The sequence below is a fragment of the Balaenoptera physalus genome, assembly GCF_965194825.1.
Source record: "Balaenoptera physalus genome assembly, chromosome: 1".
Taxonomy (NCBI): domain Eukaryota; kingdom Metazoa; phylum Chordata; class Mammalia; order Artiodactyla; family Balaenopteridae; genus Balaenoptera; species Balaenoptera physalus.
In genome coordinates this window covers 161,473,585-161,498,836 of record NC_138882.1, presented here as the reverse complement: position 1 = coordinate 161,498,836, position 25,252 = coordinate 161,473,585, and the positions used below count along the sequence as shown (strand labels likewise).

The 25,252-nt window shown below is 44.2% G+C and overlaps 2 protein-coding genes across 9 annotated transcripts in view; both read left to right on the top strand.

The window, feature by feature from the left end:
• The window catches only part of CCDC30 (coiled-coil domain containing 30), a 154,629-nt gene extending 151,328 nt beyond the window's left edge, over positions 1-3,301 (top strand). The window contains exon 18 of one of the 2 annotated variants that reach the window (XM_082466117.1): positions 575-3,301. In XM_082466117.1, the coding sequence (XP_082322243.1) occupies positions 575-611 (37 nt within the window). In that variant the 3' untranslated portion in view covers positions 612-3,301. Of the gene's footprint in view, positions 1-550 lie in introns of both variants that reach the window. The other variant, XM_082466116.1, reaches the window with a different exon arrangement.
• Positions 3,302-3,490: 189 nt separating this feature from the next.
• Positions 3,491-24,922, top strand: PPIH (peptidylprolyl isomerase H). Of its 7 annotated transcripts, none has more exons than XM_082466610.1 (10): positions 3,491-3,646; positions 3,991-4,055; positions 4,367-4,390; positions 4,665-4,709; positions 4,915-4,957; positions 9,367-9,459; positions 12,767-12,854; positions 13,351-13,391; positions 14,189-14,278; positions 24,693-24,922. In XM_082466610.1, the coding sequence occupies exons 1-9, from the start codon at positions 3,581-3,583 to the stop codon at positions 14,255-14,257; spliced, it is 534 nt and encodes a 177-aa protein (XP_082322736.1). In that variant the 5' UTR covers positions 3,491-3,580; the 3' UTR covers positions 14,258-14,278; positions 24,693-24,922. The 7 variants fall into 7 exon arrangements, with proteins under 7 accessions (XP_082322736.1, XP_082322734.1, XP_082322732.1 ...); XM_082466608.1 differs by lacking the exon at positions 24,693-24,922 and adding an exon at positions 20,917-21,095; XM_082466606.1 differs by lacking the exon at positions 24,693-24,922 and adding an exon at positions 20,894-21,095.
• The last annotated feature ends 330 nt before the right edge of the window (positions 24,923-25,252 follow it).

The following is a 25,252-nucleotide window of genomic DNA, read 5'->3' as shown; positions in this document are numbered from 1 at the left end:
TTGATCAATGTCGTGACTTAAGTTCAGTGGTTTAATTAGGGGTTTTTTTTAAAGATTTTTTTTGATGTGGACCATTTTTTTTAAAGTCTTTATTGAACTTGTTACAATATTGCTTCTGTTTTTTATGTTTTAGTTTTTTGGCCTCAAGGCATGTGGGATCTTAGCTCCCCAACCAGGGATCGAACCCACACCCCCTGCACTGGAAGGCAAAGTCTTAACCACTGGATCGCCAGGGAAGTCCCTAATTAGGATTTTGTTCAGTAGAGCACATATACAGCTAATTCAGCATTCTTTCTATTCTTATTATAATGGGTATTTTCTTATTTATTTTTTAATTTAAAAGTAAAAACAATGTAATCACCTTAAAGCAAATATTTGAGGAAAAAAAAACCCTATAAAGCCCACATTCTTAACACAACTATTTTCATTTATTCTTTTCTGGTTCTTATTCAAATGTATATATTTTAAATGGTTATCATATTGTATATTCATTTTCATAGTCTGATTTTAAATTTAATATTTCATAAAACATTTTCCCATGTTTCAACAGTCTTCATAATTATTCTTTCAAAAGCCACATGGTAGGGCTTCCCTGGTGGTGCAGTGGTTAAGAATCCACCTGCCAATGCAGGCGACACGGGTTCGAGCCCTGGTCTGGGAAGATCCCACATGCCGCGGAGCAACTAAGCCCATGCGCCACAACTACTGAGCCTGCACTCTAGAGCCCGTGAGCCACAACTACTGAGCCTGCGTGCTGCAACTACTGAAGCCCGCGTGCCTAGAGCCTCTGCTCCACAACAAGAGAAGACACTGCAATGAGAAGCCCGCGCGCAGTAAAAGAGACCCAGTACAGCCAAAAATAAATAAATAAAAATAAATAAATAATTTTTTTAAAAAGCCACATGGTATTCTATCACGTTGATGTCCTATAAATTCTCTTGTTGTTTGACCTTTGTTTCTACTCTTTTACTATTTAAGATTATGCTGTGATGAAAGTGTTTGTAAATGTAGCTCTTTTCTTCTCTTGAGTACTCCATAAAACACATTTACAAGATCAGCATAATTGGGCTAAAGATATAAATGTTAATAGTTTTGATACGTCACTTGTCAAATTACTTTAAAAAAAGATTGTTTTCTATAGTTGAACTCTTTAAGCCTCAATTTCTTAATCCATAAAATGGGAGCAATGGTAGTTCCTATCCCATAGAGTTGTGAGGACCAAATGAAATGAAGCATGTATTTAGCACTTAGTAAAAGCTTAACAAATACTAGACATCATTATTTATTTTCACTAGCAGTTTGAGTGTACTAGTTTTTCCACAACCTCATCAACATTGGATATTATCAATTTTTAAAAAATTATTCTAAATAGTTGGTATAAAACTATACGGAAGGATGATTTCTGCTGCTCCTTCCCTTCCTCCCCCTTTCCCTCCTTATTCTCCTCCTCTTTCTTCTTCACCTTCAATTGGAGGTAGAGAGGGAGACCAAAGGGAGAGGGAAAGTAACCAGAAATTTTTTAAAAGACCCCTTAAGTTGAGACACACTGACTTTTTATGTGTGATCCTTGCTTCCTCAGACCACTGAACTAGAAAGGATGGTCAAAGGATATAGAAAATAATAGCTGTGATATTGAATCTAAGCCTTACCCAATTCATTCAATTCACTGGATTCATTGAGTCTATTTATTGAATCCCTACTGTGTGCTATTCAATAGTGGGCACACCTGTGAAGACAGGCAAGGAGAGTTTCGGTTTTTGTCATTGAACCCAAGTCCATGTGCCCGAAGCACGGTGAGGACAAACAAACATTGGAATTTGGAGCAGAGGAAGGCTTACTGCACGGGCCAAGCAAGGAGAATGGGTGGCTCCTGCTCAAAAGACCTGAAGTCCCCAATGGTTTTCAGGGAAGAGTTTTTAAAGGCATCTTTTGGGGTGATGACTTCAGGGTGTATGACTTTCTTCCGATTGGTTGGTGGTGAGGTAACAGGGTGGTGGTCCAGGAATCTCAATCCTCAACCTTCTAGTTCCCACCAGTCTGGAGTCTCAGAAGGTAGTTACCATCCTCCACCTAGGTGGGGGCCTTAGTTCCTACAGAACTCAAAATTTCTGTGTCAGATTGTTATGTATATCCCATGAGAAGGAACTAGGACTCTGTTTTATCACTGAACTGTAATTTCAAAAAAATTTTATTGGAGTGTAGTTGATTAACAAAGTTGTGTTAGTTTCAGGTGTGCAGCAAAGTGATTGAACTATAACTTTTTGACTGCTTTTCCTTTGTTTCTGCGTTCCCTCACTTCCTTAATTAGTATCTGCTTGAATCTGCTCTTTGTAACTCAGGGAAGGTCTAGGAGGCTGAAGCCTTTTTCTACAAACAAGAAATGGGGTACACGGAGAGGGTTTTGTACACGGGAGTGTCCTGCAGGGTCCTGCTCAGTTTTGGCCCTGCCTTTTCTTTGGTACTCCTCAGTCTTCATGGAAACAGGTGGACAAGAAAGGGAATAAAGGTTTGGATAGGTTATTCATAAGCTTGGCACAGGAACCAGGTTTAGGGGGACTCGGTTTCATTTTCATGGAGTTAAATGTGTGTGAGGCTGCATGTGAGGTGGGGAAACCATATAGTTTTGGATGGTGAACAGCATGAAGAAAATAAACCAGTAATGTATCTGAAAGTGTGATGGTGGGCTACTTTAGATTGGGTGCAATGTTCCTGAGTGATATCTGAGCTACAAGACCACTCCCCATCCCCATTAAGATCTAGAAGAATATTAAAGACAGTTAACAGCTAGTACCAAGGCCCTAAAGAGAGTATGGGAACTCCGTGACCTCGAGGAACAGAAGGCCAGAGTCCCAAGAAGGTGGCGGCCAGATAATGTAAGGTAGGCCTTTTATGTAAGAAACTGGATTTTATGCTAAATACGGGGAACCAGGAGTGATTTATAAGCAGGTTTATTTTAAAAGCTCTAGCTGCTCTGTGGTAAATGATTTGGAGGTGACGAAAGCGGAAGCCTGTGGCAGAACTGGAATTAAAATCCTAGCGTCCTGACTTCAAGGAAGTGCTGAGTATTTACTGAACAAGCCTGATATGCCAGGTTCTTCTAAGCGCTGAGGATGAACACAGTTCTTGCTTCCGTGGGGCTCCACACTAGTGGACAAGGGTAGAAAACCGCACGTATGACGGTTCACATAGGTCTTAATTTCAAAGGCTGATATGGACCCTGAAGACTGCCTAGTCCAAGCCCCCTAGCCTGAGCGAGAATAATTTGTACTGTACTTAGTGTAGCCAAGTGAGTGGGATGTCCGTTGACCTTGAGCAAAAAATGCCGAGTTTTTCCTCCCGGCTCAGCACCCAGGGAGAGTCAGGTGAGCTAACAGCTGGCTGACGTCCGGGTGGTCAGTAAGGAAGGAGGCGCTGGCCACCCACGCAGCGCCCAGTTTGGCGCTGGAGGCGGAGAACTTCCGGGGGCGGGGCCTGGCCTCGGTCGGCTTTGCCTGCGCCTGCGCCGGAGACGAAACCCTCAGAGCAGGGACTAGGTTCGCCGGAACGCTACGCTCCCGACTTCTGCTTCCGGGTCGGAGCCATGGCGGTGGCAAATTCAAGCCCTGTCAATCCCGTGGTGTTTTTTGATGTCAGCATTGGCGGCCAGGTGAGGTCCTGGCAGCCACCCAGCCCAGCGCCGAAGGGAAAGTGCACGGGGTCTGACAGGCAGATTTCATCCCCTCCCCAGGGGTAACGGACTCGGAAAGCCAGAAAGTGGAATTGGACCAGAACATACTGACCTGAGGGTCGGGGTTGGGGAGGAAGGGAGAAAGAGGAGGAGTCTTTCCCGTCGTGGCGCCCCGCTTGCGGAGGGACTGGGTGGAAAGCAAGGGTAGGGTATGGAGGCGGAAGTGGGAGAGATCAAGCGGCATGTGGGAGGGAGGGTTCCCTGCTCGGTGAGGCCTTCACGGGCTTGGACTGGGCTTTCTGACCGTCTCCCGCCGGTTGCAGGAAGTTGGCCGCATGAAGATCGAGCTCTTTGCAGACGTTGTGCCTAAGACGGCCGAGAATTTTAGGTAAGGAGATGTTCCAGCGTTGCTAGATTAACTAAACCAGAAGCTGGGCCACAGTCTGTGGAATCTTCTGCCTGCCTCTGTCTGTCCACTCACTGCCCTTGAGATCTGATTCCTCTGGGTATCGCTCTGAATAGTCTTGACTGTTCCCGTGTCAATTTATGTTGTTAATCTGTATGCCTGAGTGTCTGGACATCTGACTAGCCGGTAGGTGGGCTTGCTAGCGCCGATGTCTGTGCCCTCCCCTCCGAGGTTAGGAGCGCTCACAACTGTGATGCCATGGTGACTGAATCATTCACTCCTTTCCCTTTCAGGCAGTTCTGCACTGGAGAATTCAGGTCAGTCTCAGACGTGGTTGAGTTCTCTGCTTTCTCCTGAGGGGTGTCCTGGGGCTGCAGTGAGGGTACTGGGGAACCACCGGCAGACCTTGGATGATTGCTGGTGGCAGTAATAGAAGGTAATCCCCCACGGGTCTATCCTCAGTTCATTTGCCTTCTTTATCTCTCTTCTCTGACCATCTTTAGGAGAGTCTCTTTGGTTCAGGTGTGTGGTAAACTGGAAAGGCCTATGATTACCTGTCATCATTCCAAGTCTCTTTTTTTTTGGTTATAGAAAAGATGGGGTTCCAATAGGATACAAAGGGAGCACCTTCCACAGGTAAGGCCTTTGGCAAGCCATACTGGGGGGCTTTTAGGAAACAAAATGGAGGATAATTCTTAGATCTTGAGAAGGGATGTTGTTGTGAACTCAGCAACTGATTTGAAGACTTACTAAAAGCCAAAGTGATAAACATTATATTTTGAAATCAATGTTATTCTAAACTACAGAATCTTCTCTCAGGATGCTTTGTTCTCTGTTTCAGGGTCATAAAAGATTTCATGATTCAGGGTGGAGATTTTGTTAATGTAAGTATTGTTCCTTGCCTATTAAGGACTTACACGTTTGGTTTTTTGTTGTTATTGCAGCTGCTGCTGTTTTTACTTCAGGGACCCAGTCTTAAGGCTTGAGAACAATGGCCAAGTTTGATGGGGAGAGGGTGGGGATGGGAATGTCCTTCGATGGCTACTACTCACTGCATCACTAGATGACAGATATCAGCACTTTGAGTCACTGACTTCCAAATCTCAGCCCTTGAGGGCCAGAAAGTGAACTTTCCCAGCATACCAGTAGATGATCCATGACAGACCCAAATTAATTGGCCACATAGAATTTAGCTAGAAATTGGATGCAATTTGTTTTTTCTAAATGGTTGTTAAGTCCCTTTCCAGTGAGCTAAATGCTTATGCCCCATTTTCCTGTCCACTTCCTGAAAGCTGAGTTTTTTTTAATCAGAAGTTCATTAGTGGGAAAGGAATCAGAGCAAGAGAGTTCTGGAAGGATGTTTTCCCTATTCACTGGGAGAGCCCAATGAACTAATCCTTCACTGCTAAGCATGACTTTATTGTGATGAGACTGTATGTATCCCCATATCAAGCCTCCTCCGCTTCCTCCATCCTTGGAAGGTGCTGAATAAACCACATTTATGCTTTCTTAAGCCCACTTTTCTCCTTACCTACCCACTTCTGTGCATGATCTTTCTTACTAATATCATTTGGTTAGTCATGATGCTGTTTTCTTGGATCTGGGAGACATTCTTTCTCCTTTATATGTAAATTTAGTTTGACTCTTAGGAGTTTTTTAAGATCTCTCTCTTTACTATCTAGGTAAGTTTACAAAGTGGCAAATTTGGGGCTGAATCAAAAACAGATCTGTTTTGTTTTATCTGTTTGATGTCGCAAAACTGGGAGATTTTAACCGAAAAATTTTCTAACATACAGAAAGTAGGTGTACATGAGGCCTGTGTTCCTCATGCAGCAGCAGTTGGTTGGAGTCAAGTAACTGCTCCCTTTAGACACGCTGTGTCCTTATTATTAAACCTTTTGCTTCCCTTATTTATGTCATCTGCCCCTGTAGGCATTTAAGTTTGCAACACCTGGTCACAACTGATCATAGTAGGGCTTGGGGTGACCATATACTTTTTTATTGGCTGGTAAGAGGGCTGAAAAGCTATTCTCTGCCTTCTTTCCTTTCTTCCCACAGGCTCCTATATTGCCATATTGTCTTAGCTGGGACAGGACCAGCTTCTTACGGGTCATTGCCAGAATCTTTGCCAGGCACATTTGATCACTAGCTGCTAGCCCCAGGGTTAGATAGCAGTTGGTCAGCCAGAAGGCTGAGTGTCAGAGAGAAGCAATTACTCAGAGCTACACCTAGGGCAGAAAAAATGGAATGAGCAAGAGGCAGAAGAAGCAGGATTTGAGACCTTCTAAAGTTGGACCAAGAATATTTGTTTGTTTTAATAATATTTGTTTTTGGTTTTTTTCTGATTGCACAAGAAAAGTACAAAAATGAAAATAAATCATCTCTCAAGGAATCTCGCCTCCCAAGGAATATACTCTTGGCATTTTAGTTTAAAGCTGCCTGTCTTATCATTGCATATATATGTGTGTCAAATATTATTTTTAACAGACTTAAGATCATATGTGTGTTTTAACTTTTTTGTGCTTGATAATTGTCTGCATTTTCCCTTGTCATTGTCTTCTTCCAAAACAATCTTTCTAATAGTTACGTAATATTCTGTTATGAATAGACAATGAATCTATTTGATCAACCCACTGTTATTGAAGATTTAAGTTGCTTTCTCTTGTTTGCCCTACAAATTAATTTTGTCATTTTCCCTACTGTGGCTTCTGGAGTGCAATAGATAGTATGATTATATAGAGAATGATGTGGTAACTGTTCTGTTCTCTAGGTTTATTGGGAAATTGGAAATGAACATGTTTTCCTTCTGTATGTATGTATGTATATATTTATGTGGAGTTAAAGGTGTAATAGCTTACATTTACATAGTGCTGTATGGATTGCAAAACACTTTTCTCATAGACACTAATTGGATCTTTATGGCAATGGTATAAGGAGTAGGTGATTTCATCCTCACTTGATAGTTGAGGAAACTGGGGCTCAGAGATAGGAAGTGACTTCCCCAGCTCAATAATGATAGTTCTGAAACTCAAATCCAGTCTTTCCACTATACAGAGCTTGGTTTTATTGATAATTTTTTTAAAATAAATTTATTATTTATTTATTTATTTATTTATTTATTTATTTATTGGCTGCGTTAGGTCTTTGTTGCTGCACGCGGACTTTCTCTAGTTGCAGCGAGCAGGGGCTATTCTTCGTTGCGGTGCGTGGGCTTCTCACTGCGGTGGCTTCTCTTGTTGCGGAGCACGGGCTCTAGGCGCACGGGCTTCGGTAGTTGTGGCACACGGGCTCAGTAGTTGTGGCCCACGGTTTCTAGAGCGCAGGCTCAGTAGTTGTGGTGCACGGGCTTAGTCGCTTCACGGCATGTGGGATCTTCCCGGACCAGGGCTCGAACCCATGTCCCCTGCATTGACAGGCGGATTCTTAACCACTGTGTTACCAGGAAAGTCCCAATAATTTTTAGTCAAATAACGATTTGGATTTGAGTTTTCTTTTCTTCCTTGGCTTATGTTAATTCCCTTTAGTAGTCTTTGCTCCAGTAAGGGCGCCTTGATTCTACACTAGGTCAGTGTTTCCACATTCCATCATGTACCCAATATTCTTTTTTTTTTTTTTTACTACGTTGGGGCTTCATTGCTGTGTGCGGGCTTTCTCTAGCTGAGGCAAGCGGGGGCTACTCTCCTCTAGTTGCGGTGGGCGGGGGCTACTCTTCCTTGCGGTGTGTCGCCTTCTCATTGCAGTGACTTCTCTTGTTGCGGAGCACGGGCTCTAGGTGCGCAGGCTTCAGTAGTTGTGACGCGTGGGCTCAGTAGTTGTGGCTCGCAGGCTCTAGAGCACAGGCTCAATTGTGGCGCACAGGCTTAGTTGCTCCGCGGCATGTGGGATCTTCCCGGACCAGGGCTCGAACCCGTGTCCCCTGCATTGGCAGGCGGATTCTTAACCACTGTGCCACGAGGGAAGTCCTAATATTCTTTTTCTTTACTAACTGGCTGGGAGAGATTGGTCTTTTGGCACTCTCTTGATATTACCTTTAAACCCCAGGGATTCTATTTAAGCTACTGCAAATATGGCCTTGGTCAAGTTGCTTTATTACCCTGACTTAAGTTTGCTCACCTGAAAAATGGGGAAGATGATAATGCTTGTTCCACAGAGTTACTGGGAGAGCAAAGAGATAACACAAATAGAGCTAGTTTAAGCATAAATTGGGGATTTATGACAAGGTGTTTCCTGGAACCCAAAGGAAGAAATAGATGTAGGAACTAGAGAGCCACAGAACCAATGAGTCCCTTCTCTCTGTTTCTCTAGCGCTGTCTACACATGTGTTGCCTTCTCTTTCTCTTCTCCAGTCCACCTTAAAGAAGATAGTTATCTCCAGCTTCCAGGTTTACATGATACAACTTCACCCTCAAGAGAGCAGCTATTCTACTTCATGTTTCCCAGAGAAGGAACTCTAGTTGGCCCTGCATGAATTAGGCATCCTCCCCTGGACCTCCCCTGACTTCAACTTTGACCAGGAGGGTGGTGTCCTGTTGTATAGATTACACTTCCAAGAGCCCACCCACCTGCATAGTTGGGGGAGTGGAGCCATAGACAGTTAAATAGATTCTCTTATATGACTGCAGGCATGAGAGTCTTTGGGAAGGGCATCGAGGCATCGATTATGTATGTGATCACTGTACTGGTGTCCTCTGCTTTGCTTGTGTCTTAGCCTATCTTTCTAGAGGCCCAGCTGTGACCTGTTGTTTTTTTTCCAGCCCATGAGATGCCCTGGCCAGGTTGTGGGCTGCACGTTCCTTGGATGGGGCTTGCTTTGATTGCAAGATAGGGTCAAAGAGGTGTGGCTCCCAAAGTGACCTGCAAGAGTAAGAGGACTTGGGGCTTCCCTGGTGGTGCAGTGGTTGAGAATCTGCCTGCCAATGCAGGGGACACGGGTTCGAGCCCTGGTCTGGGAAGATCCCACATGCCGCGGAGCAACTAGGCCCATGAGCCACACCTACTGAGCCTGCGCGTCTGGAGCCTGTGCTCTGCAATAAGAGAGGCCGCGATAGTGAGAGGCCCGCGCACTGCGATGAAGAGTGGCCCCCGCTTGCCGCAACTAGAGAAAGCCCTCACACAGAAACGAAGACCCAACACAGCCAAAACTAAATAAATAAATAAATAAATTTATAAAAAAAAAAAAAAAAAAGAGTAAGAGGACTTTAAAGCAGTGAGGCTTGGGGTGCAGCAGCTGCTTCCTCTGGGCTCTAGGGGCCAGTGCTCACAAGTTGCTAACACTTCCCTTTTCTCTGCTCAGGGAGATGGTACTGGAGTCGCCAGTATCTACCGGGGGCCATTTGCAGATGAAAATTTTAAGCTTAGACACTCAGCTCCAGGCTTGCTTTCCATGGTAAGTTGGGACCAGTCAAGGTTTTGGGCTAGATTTATAGCCAGCTGACTTCTGGGTCCCTCTTGAGGCCCAGTGCTGTCTCTTGGGATGGAAGCAAATGCTTTCCTTCCCTTGCTTGACCCAGGATTCACCTCTGTACTGCCCACCTCTTTCCTCAATCTGGTTTGATTTTGTTGGGCTGGATCCACTAGCAGGCTGGGGAACCAAAATTGAACTCTGATGTGTGTTTTCTTACTTTGAGCCAGGACGTGTGGTTGGGCACTCAGCCTTGCTGCTTAGAATGTAGCCAGCTGTGCTTTCAAGACCCAGTGTTCACGCCTCTACCACACCACTCACAAGGACTCTCACAGCACCCATTCGTTTACGCTGCCTTCTGGCTGGTCACCCCTTTCAGCTCACTCACCACTCCTCCTTCCCCATCCCAGTACCCTTCCTTCCCATTTATAACCCCACTCACCCATCTCATTCCCCTTTCACCGTCCCCCTGCCCACCTCCTTCAGCCCCTCTCATCTACACACCCCCACTCGCTCCCCCTTCACTTGCCCTTATTCACCCCTCACTCCTCATTTCCCCTTACCCCTCCCACCTTGCTTCTCTTTCACTCTTCAAGCCTCTCCCTCCCTCCTGTCATCACCCATTTCCTTCTCTCAGTGCCCCAAGTCTCACTCCCGCAAACCCAATGTTTACATGCACACATTCTCCGTCCTGCTTGCCCACTCTTCCACTCATCTAGTCAGCCATTCATCAAATAAAGATTGTTGACATACACTGTTTCAGGCCTCATGGTAAGGCATGAGGATACAGGCCTGATCCCTGGCCTCGTGACATTTAACATCTAGCGGGGGAATCGCACATGCAGAATGACGGGTCCGGTATAGTATAATTCATGCCATCAGTGTAATAAGGGGAGGGTACCTCAGTGTATGTAAAAGTACTGTGAGGGCCCCAAGGAGTGAGAGTAATTGCTGCAAGGATCCAAAGAAGTTCTCTACCAGATGGCATTTCAAGTCAAGCAAACTGGCTAGACAAAAGATGTGTGACCATGAAATAGCAGGGTGGCATGGGCAAGGGACAGAAAGTGAGGAAAGTGTTGTGAATGGGGGAGGGAATGACTAGTAGAGACCACCGGAGAGGCAGGTGGGTGTAGGGCTTTAAATGCCAGAATAAGGATGAGGTATGTGGACCTTATTTTATAGGATATGGAGAGCCATGCACTTTTTTGAGCAGGGCTGATCAACTTGGTGTTTTAAAACAAAGACCCTGGCTGCAGTGTGAATGGAAGACAGGAGTGGAGAGGGTAGGGCAGAGAAGCCAGTTAGGAGGCTGCCATGATAATTGGGTGAGCCTAGCATAGCAAGGAGTGTACAAGTCTCTTTTAGGAAAGTGAGGCTGGGCAAGCATGGGTAAAGAGCGCAGGAGTGGCTTAAGTGGGCTTGGATCATCGCCGTGAGGACTGCATGCCACTATGTCAGCATCTGGGGAGGAGTCAGAAAATGGAAGGAAGCCTTGGTCTCTGCTCCCTTCAGGCTGACACTAGTTAAGTTGTGCTGTCACACATCTTGTAGCATAATTGTTTTTGCTTCCATCCTCCACTAAATCATGCGTTCCTCAAGGGCAGGGACTGAGTCTCATTGATCTCCAAGCCTTAATACCTGATACAGAAAGGTGCTGAGCAGATACTGATGAATGACTGAAAGATAATCAGAATAAAGGCTAATGTTGAGCACATACTCAACAACACTTTATTTGCATTAATTCATTTTAATTCTCTCGTTATTCCTTTGAGATAGGTACAAATGAGGAGACCGAGGCACAGAGAGGTTATGTGGCTAAACTAGATCCCAGTCAGTGATGGAGCTGGGATTCAAGCTCAGTCATCTGGCTCCAGAGCTTATTCCCTAAACCAGTAAGCTATCCTGTCTGGAAGAATGGATAAGTGAGTGGCTAAGGGCAGAGAGTTCCCTGAGCTAAAAACACATGTTGTATGACTCTTTTCCTGCCTGCTTGCTAATAAATGTTTATACATTGAGCAGCAAGATAGATAGATAGGATAGATAGATAGATAGATAGATAGATAGATAGATAGATAGATAGATAGATAGATAGATAGATAGATGATAGATAGATAGAAGAAACAGGAAGAAGGGAGGGAGGGAGGGAGGAAGAACTGGGGCCACTGAGGAGTCCGCCCTCACTGCAGAGCGTAGGTCTGTTCTGACCGGCTCAGGCTGTCCCTTGCTTTCATATGCGAGATGTTCCTGCATACACATGCGAAACCCCTGATAGCCTCGTCTCACGTGGGGAATTTCTAAAGTATAATGTGACATCCCTAATTAGAGCTTACCCCTAGACAATGTCTTTAATGTATTTCATATACATTTTTATTTCTTCAGTGTTGAACACAGACTCAACCAATTTAATTCCATTAAGCATCCAGTTAACTCTAGTGACCTATCTAATGATTTCCAGTGTTGCCTCTGTAGTATTACTTTGATGAGACCTGTGCTCTTAATAGTACTAGTTCTTTCAGTTTTCCATTTTCCAAAATAATGTAAGTATGCATTGAAATACTCACATAGTTACACAGACATTGTGGTAAGGCAGTGCTGCTGAAACGTGATGTGGGTTTGCTGATTGCTTTGCGTTGTAATTATAGCCTGTTCTTTTATAATGTATTGTGAAATATAATGATATAAAGACAATTTCAAGGGAGGAAAAGGGAAGGGATATGGCTGAAGAATTTGAGATTCTTGATTTAAAAAACTTTTACCGATAAAATTCAATAATAAAGGATTTGGGGTGTAGCTGTAAAAAGCAAATGTCATTGATTAAATGTAGTCTTTTTTCTAGCATAACACTAGCATAGCAGCTTCTTGCCGCTTAAATTTTCTTATTACCATTGTTAAGGGACAGTACAGAGTCATTCAGACAAAGTAGCTTATGGCACAGGCAACAGGCTTTTTCTCAGCTGGTGCCTAATTTGTAAGTGTAATCCAGTTATTACTGGTTTTGGACTAAATACAGCAAATCTGGTTCTATAATCAATTGTTCCCATTATAAAAATTCACACTGTAGGAGAAATGTACATTTATTCAAGGATATAGCTCCTTGAGGGCGGAAATTGTGTATTCTGTTCCTCTGTGTATCCTTGGGTCCTAGCTCAGGCCCTGGCTCATAGTAGGTGCTCAGTCAGGTTTGCCAAAAGAAAGCATGGAGGACTCAGGGCTACAGGCTCTTTTGGGGAGTTTTGTCCTTTGGCTGACACGGCCAGGAAAACTCACTGCAAATATATTTGGTTTCCATCAGGCAAACAGTGGTCCCAGTACAAATGGCTGCCAGTTTTTCATCACCTGCTCTAAGTGTGATTGGCTAGATGGGAAGCACGTGGTGTTTGGTGAGTCCTATTCCTGTCCTAGTCCAAGCCCAGTTCACCCAGAGCGGAACTTCCTATGGAGCCGATCCCCTGACTCTTGTACCAAGAGTGCTCGTCAGGTGTAACTGCCCTGGGTAGTAGTAGGAAAGGTGGAAGCCATGGGAGGTGGGGAGGATTTGTGGTTAGAGAGCTAGAGGGGAGGACGAAGGGGCCATCTGATGTAGTGAGTAACCACCTGGGCGATAGGTGTGTCTGAGGGGGGGATGGTAGCACTTAAGAAATACCACACAGAGGCAGCATGGAATAGTGGAGCTTTGCAATTGCTCAGACCTAGTTTTGAGCCCTAACTCTGCTACTTACCACCTGTGACCTTGGGCAACATTTCACTTCCACTGAATATTAATTTTCTGATGTTAGTCTGAGGATCAAATGAGATAATCGCTGAGAATGGGCCTTGGAGGCTGGAAAGTACTGTGCAAATGAGAGTAATAAAGTCCAGCTCATACTCTTCCCACAGGAAAAATCATTGATGGACTTCTGGTGATGAGAAAGATTGAGGTGAGTCCTGTTTTGATCTCCTCTTTCTCAGCCATTCTGGCCGAGTGCTACCTCACTCGTGTCGAGGAGCGGGAGAACCATGAGTGGGCTCTGGTTAGGCCCAGGCTTCGCTCCTCAGTTACAGGGAGGAGAAGAGGGAGGAGAGATCATGTACCCCCCAAGCGTTCTGGGCCCGCAGCCTCTCCGGTGCGGTGCCTACTGAGGTTTGGCCTCTGGTGTCTCCTCCATCTAGTTGAGAAGATCCTCCTCGGCATTGTACTCAAGGTCCTTCACGATCGGGTCCCTGCCTCCCTCTCCACGACCCCTTCTGCCACTGCCACTTCCACATTCTAGTCCCGTCAGGCTACTAGCCCTCCTCTAAACGTGCATACACGTCCCTGCCTCTTGCTGCTTCCTGCCCTCAAGTCTTTGCTCATGCTGTTTCCTCTACTGAAGTGTTCTCCCTTCTTTTCCTCCTGGTGGGATCCCATCCATCCTGCTGGGCCCAGCTCAAATATCCCCTGTTCTGTGACTCCTTCCCTGGCCTGTGCAAGCAGCAGTTTAGTTGCTTCCTCACCCTGTATACAACTCTCTCTTATGACTTACTACATTGTTACATGTCATGGGTTTGATGTTTTCTAAATGTTGTACATTTTCTCTTTGATATGTGTTATATTCTTCCTGTCTGCTAGGCTGCAGACTGTTGTCAGATCAGCCTGTAAGCTCTCAGTCCTTAGCCTAGGGGCCTGCAGGCATCAGTAAGTGTGTGGTGGGGGCGTGTCTGAGTGGAGGAGTCACCACTGTGCTTTCTCTCCTAGAATGTTCCCACAGGCCCCAACAATAAACCCAAGCTGCCTGTGGTGATCTCACAGTGTGGAGAGATGTAGTCCAGAGGAAGACTGAATCAGGTAAGTGTGTCTTTCTTGAGCAGGAGTCAGGACCCCAGAGAAGGCAGCATGGTCTAGTGGAAAGAACTTTAGACCTGAAGACACGGGATTGAGCCCATTTCCTCTCTGCGTGCCCTGGGAGAAGTCACTTCCCTTTCTTGAGCCTGTTTTCTCATCTGCCAAAATGGTGATAATACGTATCTCCTCGGGTCACTGCAAGCATCGAAAGAGAAAGGGTTGGTAGGACACTTTGCTTTTCTAACACTTTATAGTTCACAAAGTATCAACCTGAAAACCATCAGGCACTTTCTGACAGCACTCTTAGACTCTAGTTCCATTCAGTAGTTCCGCTAGGAAGACCTGGCTCCATCCCTGGGTCACTCCCTTCTGGGACCAGCCTGGGCAGCCAGGAGACACCCCTATCATGCCTCTCGCCAGAACCGACGCTGCAGTTCCAGCCCCTGACTTTGTATTTGCCAGCCTCATAGGTGAATGTGACACATTTCTCAGCTGACATAGACTCACTTCCTACCCAGACTTGTCACTCACTGCCTGCTCTGTGCTGGGCATCATTCTGAGCATGGGGATGGGGGAAAGAATGGAAAGATGCCGCCACCCTTTAGGAGCTTATGGAGAATAAAACACATTCTCAGAGGTGATCACTAGTAGTATGAGTGATGTTGTTAAGGATTAATAAGAGTTCAAAAAAGAAATTGATCACTTCCAGCTAGGTAAAGAATGGTAGTGCTTTGCCTTTCTTTTCTTTTTTCTTTTTTTTTTAAATTTTCAAACCTGCAGAAAAGTTGGAAGAGTAATACATTGAACACCTATTTACCTTTCACCTAGATTCGCCAATGTTTAACATTGTTTTATCATTTTACTTTGACATTTGTTTCTTTCCCTTCTTCCCTCTCCTCCCATTTCCATTCCTCTCCTGCTCCTCTTCCTTCTTTCCTTCCTTTCCCTTTCTTCATTTCTTTTCCATCTGGAAGTTGAGGACTTCTTGACACTTTACCCCAGAATACTTCAGCAAGCGACTCCTAAAAATAAGAGCGTCCTGCATAATCACAATAGTATTGTCTAATGTACATGCTCAAACTTACCCAGTTGTCCACAAAGTAACTTTTTTTAGCTCTAAAAAAAGAAATCCAATCAAGGTTCACATATTTCATTTGGTTGTTTATTTTTAGTTATGAAAGCAACATCATCTCCTGAAATGAGGTATGACAATTTTCACAGAAAACAGTTAAGGCCCCCCCTTAACCGCTCACCCCCATCCACATCTCCATCCCACTGCTCTCCTCAGAGGAAACTTCTTCATCAGTTTGATGTATGTCCATAGGGCCTTTTCTTTGCCCATCTAATTTTGGGAGGTTTTGTTTTTCCTAAATGGCATCATACTATTTGTTCATCACTTTATTTCCATTTGATCTTATGTCTGGAAGACTTTTCCTCCTCCATTCATGTAAAACTATGTTGTATTTAAACAAAACAAAACTGATATAATATGCTATAAGATGTTTGTAGCAAATATTTTATTTTACCTTTTTCTTAATGATTTGAATAATTATACATTCTGAGTCTTAGTTCTTTACATGTTTTGACCATTTTGTCTAGAATATATTTTAAGAAAAAACTGGCAGTGGGTTTCTTGTCTTAACTTTGGTGATATCTTTTGTTAAATGGAAGTTCTAAATTTTGATGAGATCAAAATTTTTAATCTTTTCCCTTGTGTTGTGTTTTATCTTGTTTAAGAAGGTCCTTACTACCTCAATCATAATGCCTTCTGTATTTTTTCTAATGCTTCTATAGTTTTATTTGTATACTTACAAAATTATCTAGAATTTATTTTTCTGGACTCTGCCTTTTTTTTCAAATGGAGATCTAGTCAAATACCAGACCATCGTAATGACTGTGCATACCTCCATCTGTGACTTACTTTGTTGTTCACAGCATCTGGCACTTACAGGCATTCAGTTAAAATTTATTACATGAGTTAATAGAGAGGGAGAATGTCAGGCATTTTAGGCAGGGAACTGGTGTGAGCAAATGCCAGGGCAGGAATGCACAAGTGTGTGCTGGAAGCTCACGTGGACTCTTGTTCAGCCAAATGCTCCCTTCTCAGGCCTAGTTGACACTCTGAGCTTTCTTTTCTGCCAGTACTGGGGGCCCCAGGCTCAACGTGCTTTCCCCCTGCCCTCGCTGCTGGCCATTCCCTCTCCTACTCGTTTCTTGGCTGAACTAAAGTTGAGCTCATAAGTCCTTTTCCTTCTAAAGACTGACCACTGATCACCACCAGAGGACAGAAGATCACAAAAACAATAAAATTTAGAAATCCTTTTATGTTTAGGGCCTTTTCTGTATTTTTCTGAGACCCTTACAGAAAGTTACTGGAAATACATGTTAGGAGTTTGTTTTCTGAGGGTGGGCGATCATCAACCCTCCTCTCCTCACCCGCTATTAGCAAAGGTCACGTAAACATTTGCCCCCATGAAAGCCCTTCCTTTTAGCCTACAACCCCAAGCAGAACAAATTCCATGGAGAACATTTGATGCTCCAGAGGCCCTCTAGACCAGAACTTTCCAGTAGGCATTCCTTTCTGTGATGGTGGAAATGTCCTGTATCTGTGCTGTCCATTATGGTAGCTTCCAGCTACATGTGACCATTGAGCACTGGAAAAATGTGACTGGTGTGACTGAGGGACTGAATTTTTACTTTTATTTAATTTTAATTAAATTTAAAGAGCCACATGTGGTACCTCCAATTTAGTCTTCTAACCTTGACTTGCTCAGAATTAAATCTTTCATAGCTTATATTTAGAGACAATACAGTAAAAGCAGTTATATCACTTATTGAATATTTCTTGTGCTCAAATTCTGAGCTAAGAACCTTACTTTAATTATCTCATTTAACTTTACCAAGTTAAAAGCTCATAGGTTTTAAGGTGTTAGGGAATCTAGGTGGCAGTCTGACCTTAAGGCATTCCACAGATGGGTTCCCCACTTTGGGTTTCTGAGTAATGGATTTGGGAGAAAGTAAGGAAAAGTAAGGAAAGTAAGTAAAAGATTTGGGAGTATGATATCATTTCATCATGTTTCTTCCCAGCTGTGAAGTTACAAGCATCTCTGATTTCTAAAGGAGTATTTCAGATCCCTCAGGTTGTTTGAGGGCAGAATAATGTTTGACAACCAGTGTAGATGATGTTTTTAAGTCCTACTAGGCAGTATTTCTCAAGCTTTAATGTACATATGAATCACCAGGAGATCTTGTTCAGGTGCTGGTTCTGATTCAGCGGATCTGGATGCAAGTTAAGATTTTGCATTTCTAACCAGCTCTCAGGTGATGCTGATGCTGATTTGGAGTGGCAAGGCTACAGAGGAATAACAGTCTGTCTTTTAATTGAGAACCCACCGTATTCCAATCAGAAAAGACCCAGGAGGAGATAATCTCTTGGTGGCATTGGTCCGGCAGGAATCTACTGCATTCACATCAAGAGATCACCTAATCATGCATTTAAGGCCTGTGCCTAGTCACTGGAAATAGAAGATAGGAAGGAGACAGAAGATAGGTGAAGTCACTTGATCAACTGTACCTCCCTATGAAGAACTTCCTTCCTATGAAGAACTTCCTTCCTATGAAGAACTTCCTTCCACAACTTCTTTTGTGCTTTACCTTAGGTCCTGACTTTGGTTTTAGTGAAAATGAAGTTTTCTGTACAACTCTAGGTGTAGTAACCTCGGTTTTATCTCAGTGGGTCCTGTGAAAGCTTTTTACGTTGAATATGATTAGGTATACATAAATGAACTTTGGGCCTCAGGATTCTCCTACCCAGTCTGAACTGGGTTCTTGGCTACTTACAACTGCATGGGGGGTGGGTGGGGCAGGGGCGTGGAACCTCTGTTTTGAAAACCTGAGAGTCTCTTGGAAAAGAGAGTGGCTGTGAGCTCTGACAGCCCTGCTAATCTCCCTGTGATCCCCAAGCCTGGTACTATCAAGCAGCAGAGATCTTTCTTTAGTTCATTGTTTCCCAAATTTCCCTGAAGATGAGAATCACGTAGGGGCACTTGTTAAACCTGCTAATTCCCAGATCCCCCCCTGAAGAGTTTGAGTGAATTTGAGGTAGGATCCAGGATGCTATGTTGCTTCAGATGCTTCTTATCAGAGAAATGTGGGTAACCCTGCTTTAAGTGGTGCTGGTTGAATGTTTTTTAACATTTGTCTCTTAGGAAAAAATATAATTATACAGCACCTAATTTTACAGGTATTATAGCTTACACTGAGGTGTTATTCGAGTTCACATAGTCAGTAGGTTAAAAATTAATTGTACCTGTGGATGGTGGATATGGTAAGAGCTGTGACACTGCTGTTGGAATGACTGAGGTTTAGGAAATACTGTCCCCCAATCTGGGATTTCCTGTAGATGTGATACATTCCTGTAGAGGAAGATTCTGAAAGACACATTGGTGGCACGTGGGCTGGTCTTTCATTAATTAAGATAGGTCCCACACTGCAGATGAGGCAACAAACTTGGAAAGCCCAGTTCCTGCCTTAAAGGAACTCACAGTCTCTTGGGGAAACTGACAATTACAGTACAGTAAAGCACTGAACTGGAGGTTTTAAGACAAAGGAAGGAAAGTGAATGCCTGTGTCTGCCTGGAGTGTTTGGGAAGACCGCAGAAGAGATGTTTCAGCTGAGTACATGAAAGAATGGAGTTTGTCAAGGTAGCTAAAACTGGAGAGGGCATTCCAGGCAGAGGGAATGGCATGAGCAAAGGCACCAAGCAGGAAACAGCAGGAAGTGTAAGGGAAACTGCAAATAATTCAATATAGCCAAAGCAGGAAGATATGAAAAGCAAACTGTAAGAGGCGAGGCTAGAGGAGGCCAGGGTCAGCTGTGAGATCCATTGCAGGCTGAGGTTTTCATACGTTAACCTGAGGATGGGGGTGAGCTTCAGGCAGTGTGTACATCTTTCCCCCCTAGGGTGAGAGGTCATCATGCTCCTGAGATTCCAAAGGGTAGCCTGACCCTCCAAAAAGAACCGGGCCAGTAGGAGCCAGTGAAGGATTTTGAGCAGGAGAACACTGTAATTGACTTTACTTATTCAGATGATTCTAGCAGCAGTGTGGAGGATAGGCTAGAGGCCAGTGAGGTGTCCACTGCAGCAGTCCGGGCCAGAGCAAAGAGGTTCCACATGAAAATGTGCATCTAGGGAGCACCAGAGATGTGGCAGCAAATATTTGCATGCCTGCTGGGCATGTAACACCGTTCCCCGCCCTGAAAGTCAGAAGCCCTGCCAGCTAAAAAGGGCGGGGAAGGGAGAATGGCTCCATTCCAGTCCCTCCAGTACAAAGGCAAAGCTCCCTGCCCTGTAACCAGGCCTTACACACAGAGAGATACATCACGTCCATGGAATACTACATAGCCTTAAAAAGAAAGAGGTAGATCTGTATGTGTTGGCAGATTTCTAAGGTAAATTAAGGGACAAAGTCAAGATGTAGTACTTTATATAAACATGATGCTATTTATTTTGAATTACTCTTTCAGAAATTACTGTAGTGATAGATAGCTGACTGGTAGTAATGGTTACCTCTGCAGAGTAGAGATAGCAAAGAGACTTTCTTTTCAGTTTATATTGTCCTGTATATGCTTGAATTTTCTACACTGGGCATGTATTTTATAATAGAAATACATACTGTATATATGTAGTTTTAACGAATCCTAGTTCCTCCCAGCCCTTCCCAGGAGCATGTAGCTAACATCAGTTTGTGAATCATTCCCTGGTCCCCTCCTGGGTGCACCCACAGTACTTGGTTCATCCCTCTATTACAGCATTTAACACAGTGTATCATGAATATGTTGGTCTGGTTTTCTCTAGACTGAGAACTTCTTGAGGCAGGGCCCATGCTGACTAACACAGTGCCTGGTCAGTGATAGAGCTTAGGTCCCGGAGCACCACGCAACTTGTAAAGTGCATTTATACATTTTTGTACATTCTGCTTGAGGGCCCAGGGTTAAACTTCTGTCTGAGCCTGCAGTATGAGGCCAGGACCCACTGTGCTCTGGAGGAAGAGGGGTGTGGCCATGTTTGGGGGGAGGGGAACAGTAGTAACTGAGTGTACTCACCCTGTTCTTTTAGGACAGCTAACTCCAAGGCCATAAACAGAGGGTGTGGAGTTTCCTTTCTTTATAACCCTGGGACCAAGACCTTCAAGGAAAAGGATTGCTCTTTGTTCTAGAGCTCCACAGAGAGCAATCAAGGTCTGGCAGAAAGCACACAGACTTCGGAGCCAAGTAGACCAGGAAGCCCCATCACTGTCAGGCCATTAAACCCCTTGGAACCCTAGTTTTTCCCTTTGCTTAATTATAAATAATATATACTGCACAGAGTTGTGAAGGGTAAATAATAAAGGAGACAGTGTATTGGCCATAAGTATTAGTTTCTTTCTTGGTTCCGTGTAACACGCCTCTCAGCTCTGCTCTGGGGCACCAAAGGTCTGGCCTGTGGCAAGAATCAAAGTGGTCTGCTCTTTGGGGAAAGGAGGGTTCGGGGTGTAGAGGAAAGCTGCGAGTGTCTTCTCTCATGGACTGTCCCCTCCCCGTTCCTCTGAGCTGCTTCTCTCTTCCGTCTCTCACAGACCCTCCACATCTGCCATTGCAGGCCTTCCCTTGCTCGGGGTGATGCTCTTGAGTAAGATAAACTGGACTGGCCCCTGTGTTTGCTTCCCTGCCTGCTGCTGCCCCATTTGATCAAAAGACCTTGGAAGTATCACAGACTCAGAAGCCAAGATTTTGTGTTTAAGTTTTCAACTGTAAATAAAGTTGTTCTTTTTTTTTTTTTTTTTTGGTTTTGGTTTTTTGTTGGTTTTTTTTTTACCGTGTGTTGTGTTCTTTTTAAATGGTTGTAATGATAGCCCTGTCTCCTCACTCCTTAGCTCCAGCTAGGAGTACTGACTTTCCCCAGAGGCCAGCCTGGGCCAGAGCCAGGCCCTTGATATGTAGAGTTGATGCCTCAGATTTACAAGCAGTTGTAGCAGTCCCCTCTTAGGTTCAAGCTGATCGGGCAAAGAAGGCAAAGCCCCAGGGCCTTATGTTCCCAGTAGGTTCATTTTGGTTAGTTCTAGAGCCTGTGGGTGAAGGGTCACTAGCTTGGGATATTTTTGGATGGGAGACCATTTGGTAGAATGTGTCTTGATCATGATGAAGTGGAAATCATTTATTAATAGTTAAAAATCTTGGTTTGAATCCGAAGTCATTTTTTAAACAGTTGAGGTCTTGAGATGTTCACTTCCCCTTTCAGAGCCTCGGTTTCCTCATCTGTAAAATGGGGATAATAATACTACTTCATAACCTTGTCGAAAGGGTCAAACAAGAGAATGGAGATGAGGGTAACTTGTAGACAGTAACGTGCATTGGAAAATGTTTGTTTTCAAAGGAAATAAAAGGATAACATAAAAACATAAAAGATAAAAAGATCCCATTGAGTATAATGTTCAGGAGGTAAAGGGAGTTCCCTGGTATTCCTTTCATGAGGCAGTTTCTATGGTATCCCATTCCTACTTTCTCCTGGCTCATGGCAGGGATGACTCATTACTACTAGCAGCAGGCTACGGCAGCAGCAGAGCAGCAGAGAGCTGAATTCTGTGATAACATAGAACCAGGCTAAAAGTGCCATTTCAGTGTATTGGGGGACAAGAAAGGTGGTGAGGTATACAAGGGCCCTATAGTTTGGATATTTGCAACTGTCTAGCTAAGTAAACAGGATTCAGGGCACACGGGGAAGAAAGGGTTGTGATCCAATGGAGGAGAAATCTTCAAGTAACTAAACGGGGTAGAATCAGAGAGAGGAAGGAAGATGAGCAGCTGGGATCCTGAGCTGACGTTCTTATGATGGGCCATTCAGTTGAATTCAATTGCACTTGGCACCTGCATTCTTTGCCAGTTTCTGTCCTGGGCACTGGAGCTGTAAAGATGAGTAAGATGTGGCCTGTGCTTGTGACAGGGGATAGGCATGGTTTGGATTCAGTGCGGTTGAGTGTTAGAATGGGAGCCCTTATGAGGACAGGAAATTTGGTCGTTTTTGTTTGTTTTTCACTGCCGACTCCAGCACCTAGTAGCCAGTAAGCGCTCAATAAATAATTTGTTGTGTGAATGATAGTGGTATGTATAAGATGCTATGGGAGCAGAGCGGAAAGATTGGGGGTGAGAGGAAGAGGCAACATTTGAGGTAAGTATTGACAGATTGGTTGGAATTAGCCAGGAGATAAGGGTGGGGAGGGCTTTCTAGGAAAAGGCAGCTAGTTTTGGGGCCCAGAGTCTGTTAGAGATGGGGACAAGGTGAAAGTTTTGCAGAGGAGATTCTTGGAATGAAACCACTTGTCTTTCAGATCACTTAAAGGTAGACACTGGAGCTGTGGTCACCACGCGGGGCTCTCAGGGTGGCAGGGGGACTAGGAGAACTGTGGCTTGGGGAGCTCCCACCTTGGAACAGGAGATGAATTTTGACATGAACTGTTTCTCCTCCAGTGCTTCAGTACCATCTCTGCAGTGGTAGAGAGGGGGCTACAAGGAAACTAGTTTCTTAAATCGCTCATCTTTATGTTCACTGAGCGTGAAGAGAGAGTTTAGTGAAGTAATTGGATGAGTAAGTAATGATACTTTTAAGTAACATTTTAAAGACAAATATTACAGAATTTATATTTCTGCTTGAGAAGCCATCCCTTCAAAGCAGTTACATAAGGAACGTTACTTATTCTCAGAGGTGCTGCTGCCATTATTCTAAGTGTCTTTATAACTCCACTTTGGGGAAAAGCTCTCAAGCCTATGGGGCACACTTTTAAATGTCCGAAGTGTTGGCAGAGTTGCCTTTGAGGAAATATTTTCTTTTTAACAGTCAAAAGTCACCTGGAGCTGGAACAGATGAGTAGCAGCTCTGGGATCCACCTACTTCTTTCCCCCCACACTGTTGCTGCCGCAGACCTTTTTCACCTGGATTACTGGTGCTGCTGCCCAGATGACCTCTCTGCTGCCAGTACCTTCTTCTCCAATCCATTTTCTACATCACATCATTCACTTGACACATTAAGATATCGTGTGTCAGGGACTATGCTAGATGCCTCAGGAACTCAGTGTGGCAGGGAAGATACGAGTGCGGTACAGTGTGTTAGGAGAGCGTCTCCTAACCTAGTAACATCTGAGGCAAGACCTAGAGGATGAAGAGTTAAGCAGGCAAAGGAGAAGGGAGAAAGGAAGAATGTTATAAGTAGAGGGAATAGTATGTGATAGCTCAAAGGAAGCAGTGGCTAAAAGGTCACCTGGAAGGTTGGACAGGGAATGTGACAGAAGAGTGGGAAGTAAGTTTAGAGGTCATGCAGGGTCCTGCCAACCACATTAAGGAATCTGGACAATCCTGTGGGTGGTGTAGTCACTAAAAAATTTTAAGTAAGACAGTGTCGTGATCAGATGGATGTTTTCAAAAGAACACTGGATATTGTGATGGGGAATATTAGAGTAAGAAAGGTAGAGACACTGGCTAGGAGGCCGCAGCAGTGCTCTAAGCCAGGGGTTGGCAGGCCAGGTGTCACTCCCTATTTTTCAGTGTTTCGTGAGCTAAGAATAAGAATGATTTTTAAATGTTTAAATAGTTGGGGGAAAAAAAGTTTAAATAGTTGAAAAATCTAAAGAATATTTTGTGACATAAAAATTGCATGAAATTCAAATTTCAGTGTCCATAAATTACATTTTTTGGAACACAGATGTACTTGTTTACTGATTGTCTGTGGTTACTTTCAGGCTCTAAATTTGAGTAGTTGAGAATCTGGCTTGCACAGCTTAAAACACTATCTGGCCCCTATTGAAAAAGTGCCTACTCCTGCTCTGAGCAATGGATGATGATGGCCTACACTAAAGTAGCAGCAGTAGGAAGGAAGAATCTCTGGATTGGCATTTAGAGATTTTTTAGGACTGATTCAGGGAGGCCTTTAAGGGGTGGAATTGACAGGCCTAGATGATACCAATGGGGTAAGGACTACTGCACTAGCCTCCTAGCTGGTTTCCCTACTTTCATTTTTGCCCCTCTGCAGCCCATTCACTATTCCCTAGCCATTAAAGAAAAAAAAAAGTGCCATTCCCTACTTTCAATTCTAAAATTACCCTTCTCACTATTGCCCTTAGGTTAAGTTTCAGATAAAATGTTCCTAATTTAACCCTGCCTACCTCTATAACCCAAATGTCTTCATTCTGGTCTTATTAGACTACTTTACTTGTATTTGCCCCAGACCCCATCTCTTCTTGCCTCCTACGCCTTTGCATAAACCTCCATGTGCTTGGAGTCTGCACTAAACCTTCTTCCCACCGCCACTCCCAAAATGCTTTGTGCATTTGCAGCGCTGGAGTGTTGGGTGTGTTGCATGTTTAAATTTCTGCCTTTATACCTAGACTGAATTTAAGAAGGCAGCAACTGGCGCACTTGTCCATACCCAGCAGATAGTAGACGCTTAATAAAGAACGAACTAAGGTGGACGACTTCATCTACATCATGCGGCAGCCTCAATTACAAATCGTTTGTGAAACGTGCATAGTAATCCCTATTTCACATGGCTGTTGTAGGAATAAAATGCACGAAAAATGTCTAGCGTGCTCAATAAACGTAAGGTGAAATTAAATCTGATTTGTGGCCAATACGAAAAGACGTGAATACTTAAAGACAGTCCTCTTGTGCCTGGTATGATAGATCGGAAGGCAGGTCCCCACGGAGTACATCCCCGCCCTCCAAATGCTGGGCAAGGGCTGCCTGATAGCTTGCGTGGTCCCCCCAAGGTGACTGCTCCGCCGTAAACCGACGCTCTTTGAATGCATACGTTTAAGTCCGTTCCAGAAACTCTCAGCTCTGCCGCGAGTACACGGCCATTGTAGAAAAGACAGCTCCATCTGCAGTCATGGTCTGAGGTCACAAGGACCATATTTGGAGCAGGGCAGGCGGGAGGCCTTCTCTCCAT

What these genes read in the sequence shown, in the direction of transcription:
- PPIH (XM_082466610.1), top strand. Translation starts at nt 3,581, where the DNA reads ATGGCGGTGGCAAATTCAAGCCCTGTCAATCCCGTGGTGTTTTTTGAT. An exon ending in AAAGGGAGCACCTTCCACAG is followed by an intron (nt 4,710 to 4,914) that starts GTAAGGCCTTTG and finishes TCTCTGTTTCAG; the next exon opens with GGTCATAAAAGATTTCATGA. An exon ending in AGGGTGGAGATTTTGTTAAT is followed by an intron (nt 4,958 to 9,366) that starts GTAAGTATTGTT and finishes TTCTCTGCTCAG; the next exon opens with GGAGATGGTACTGGAGTCGC.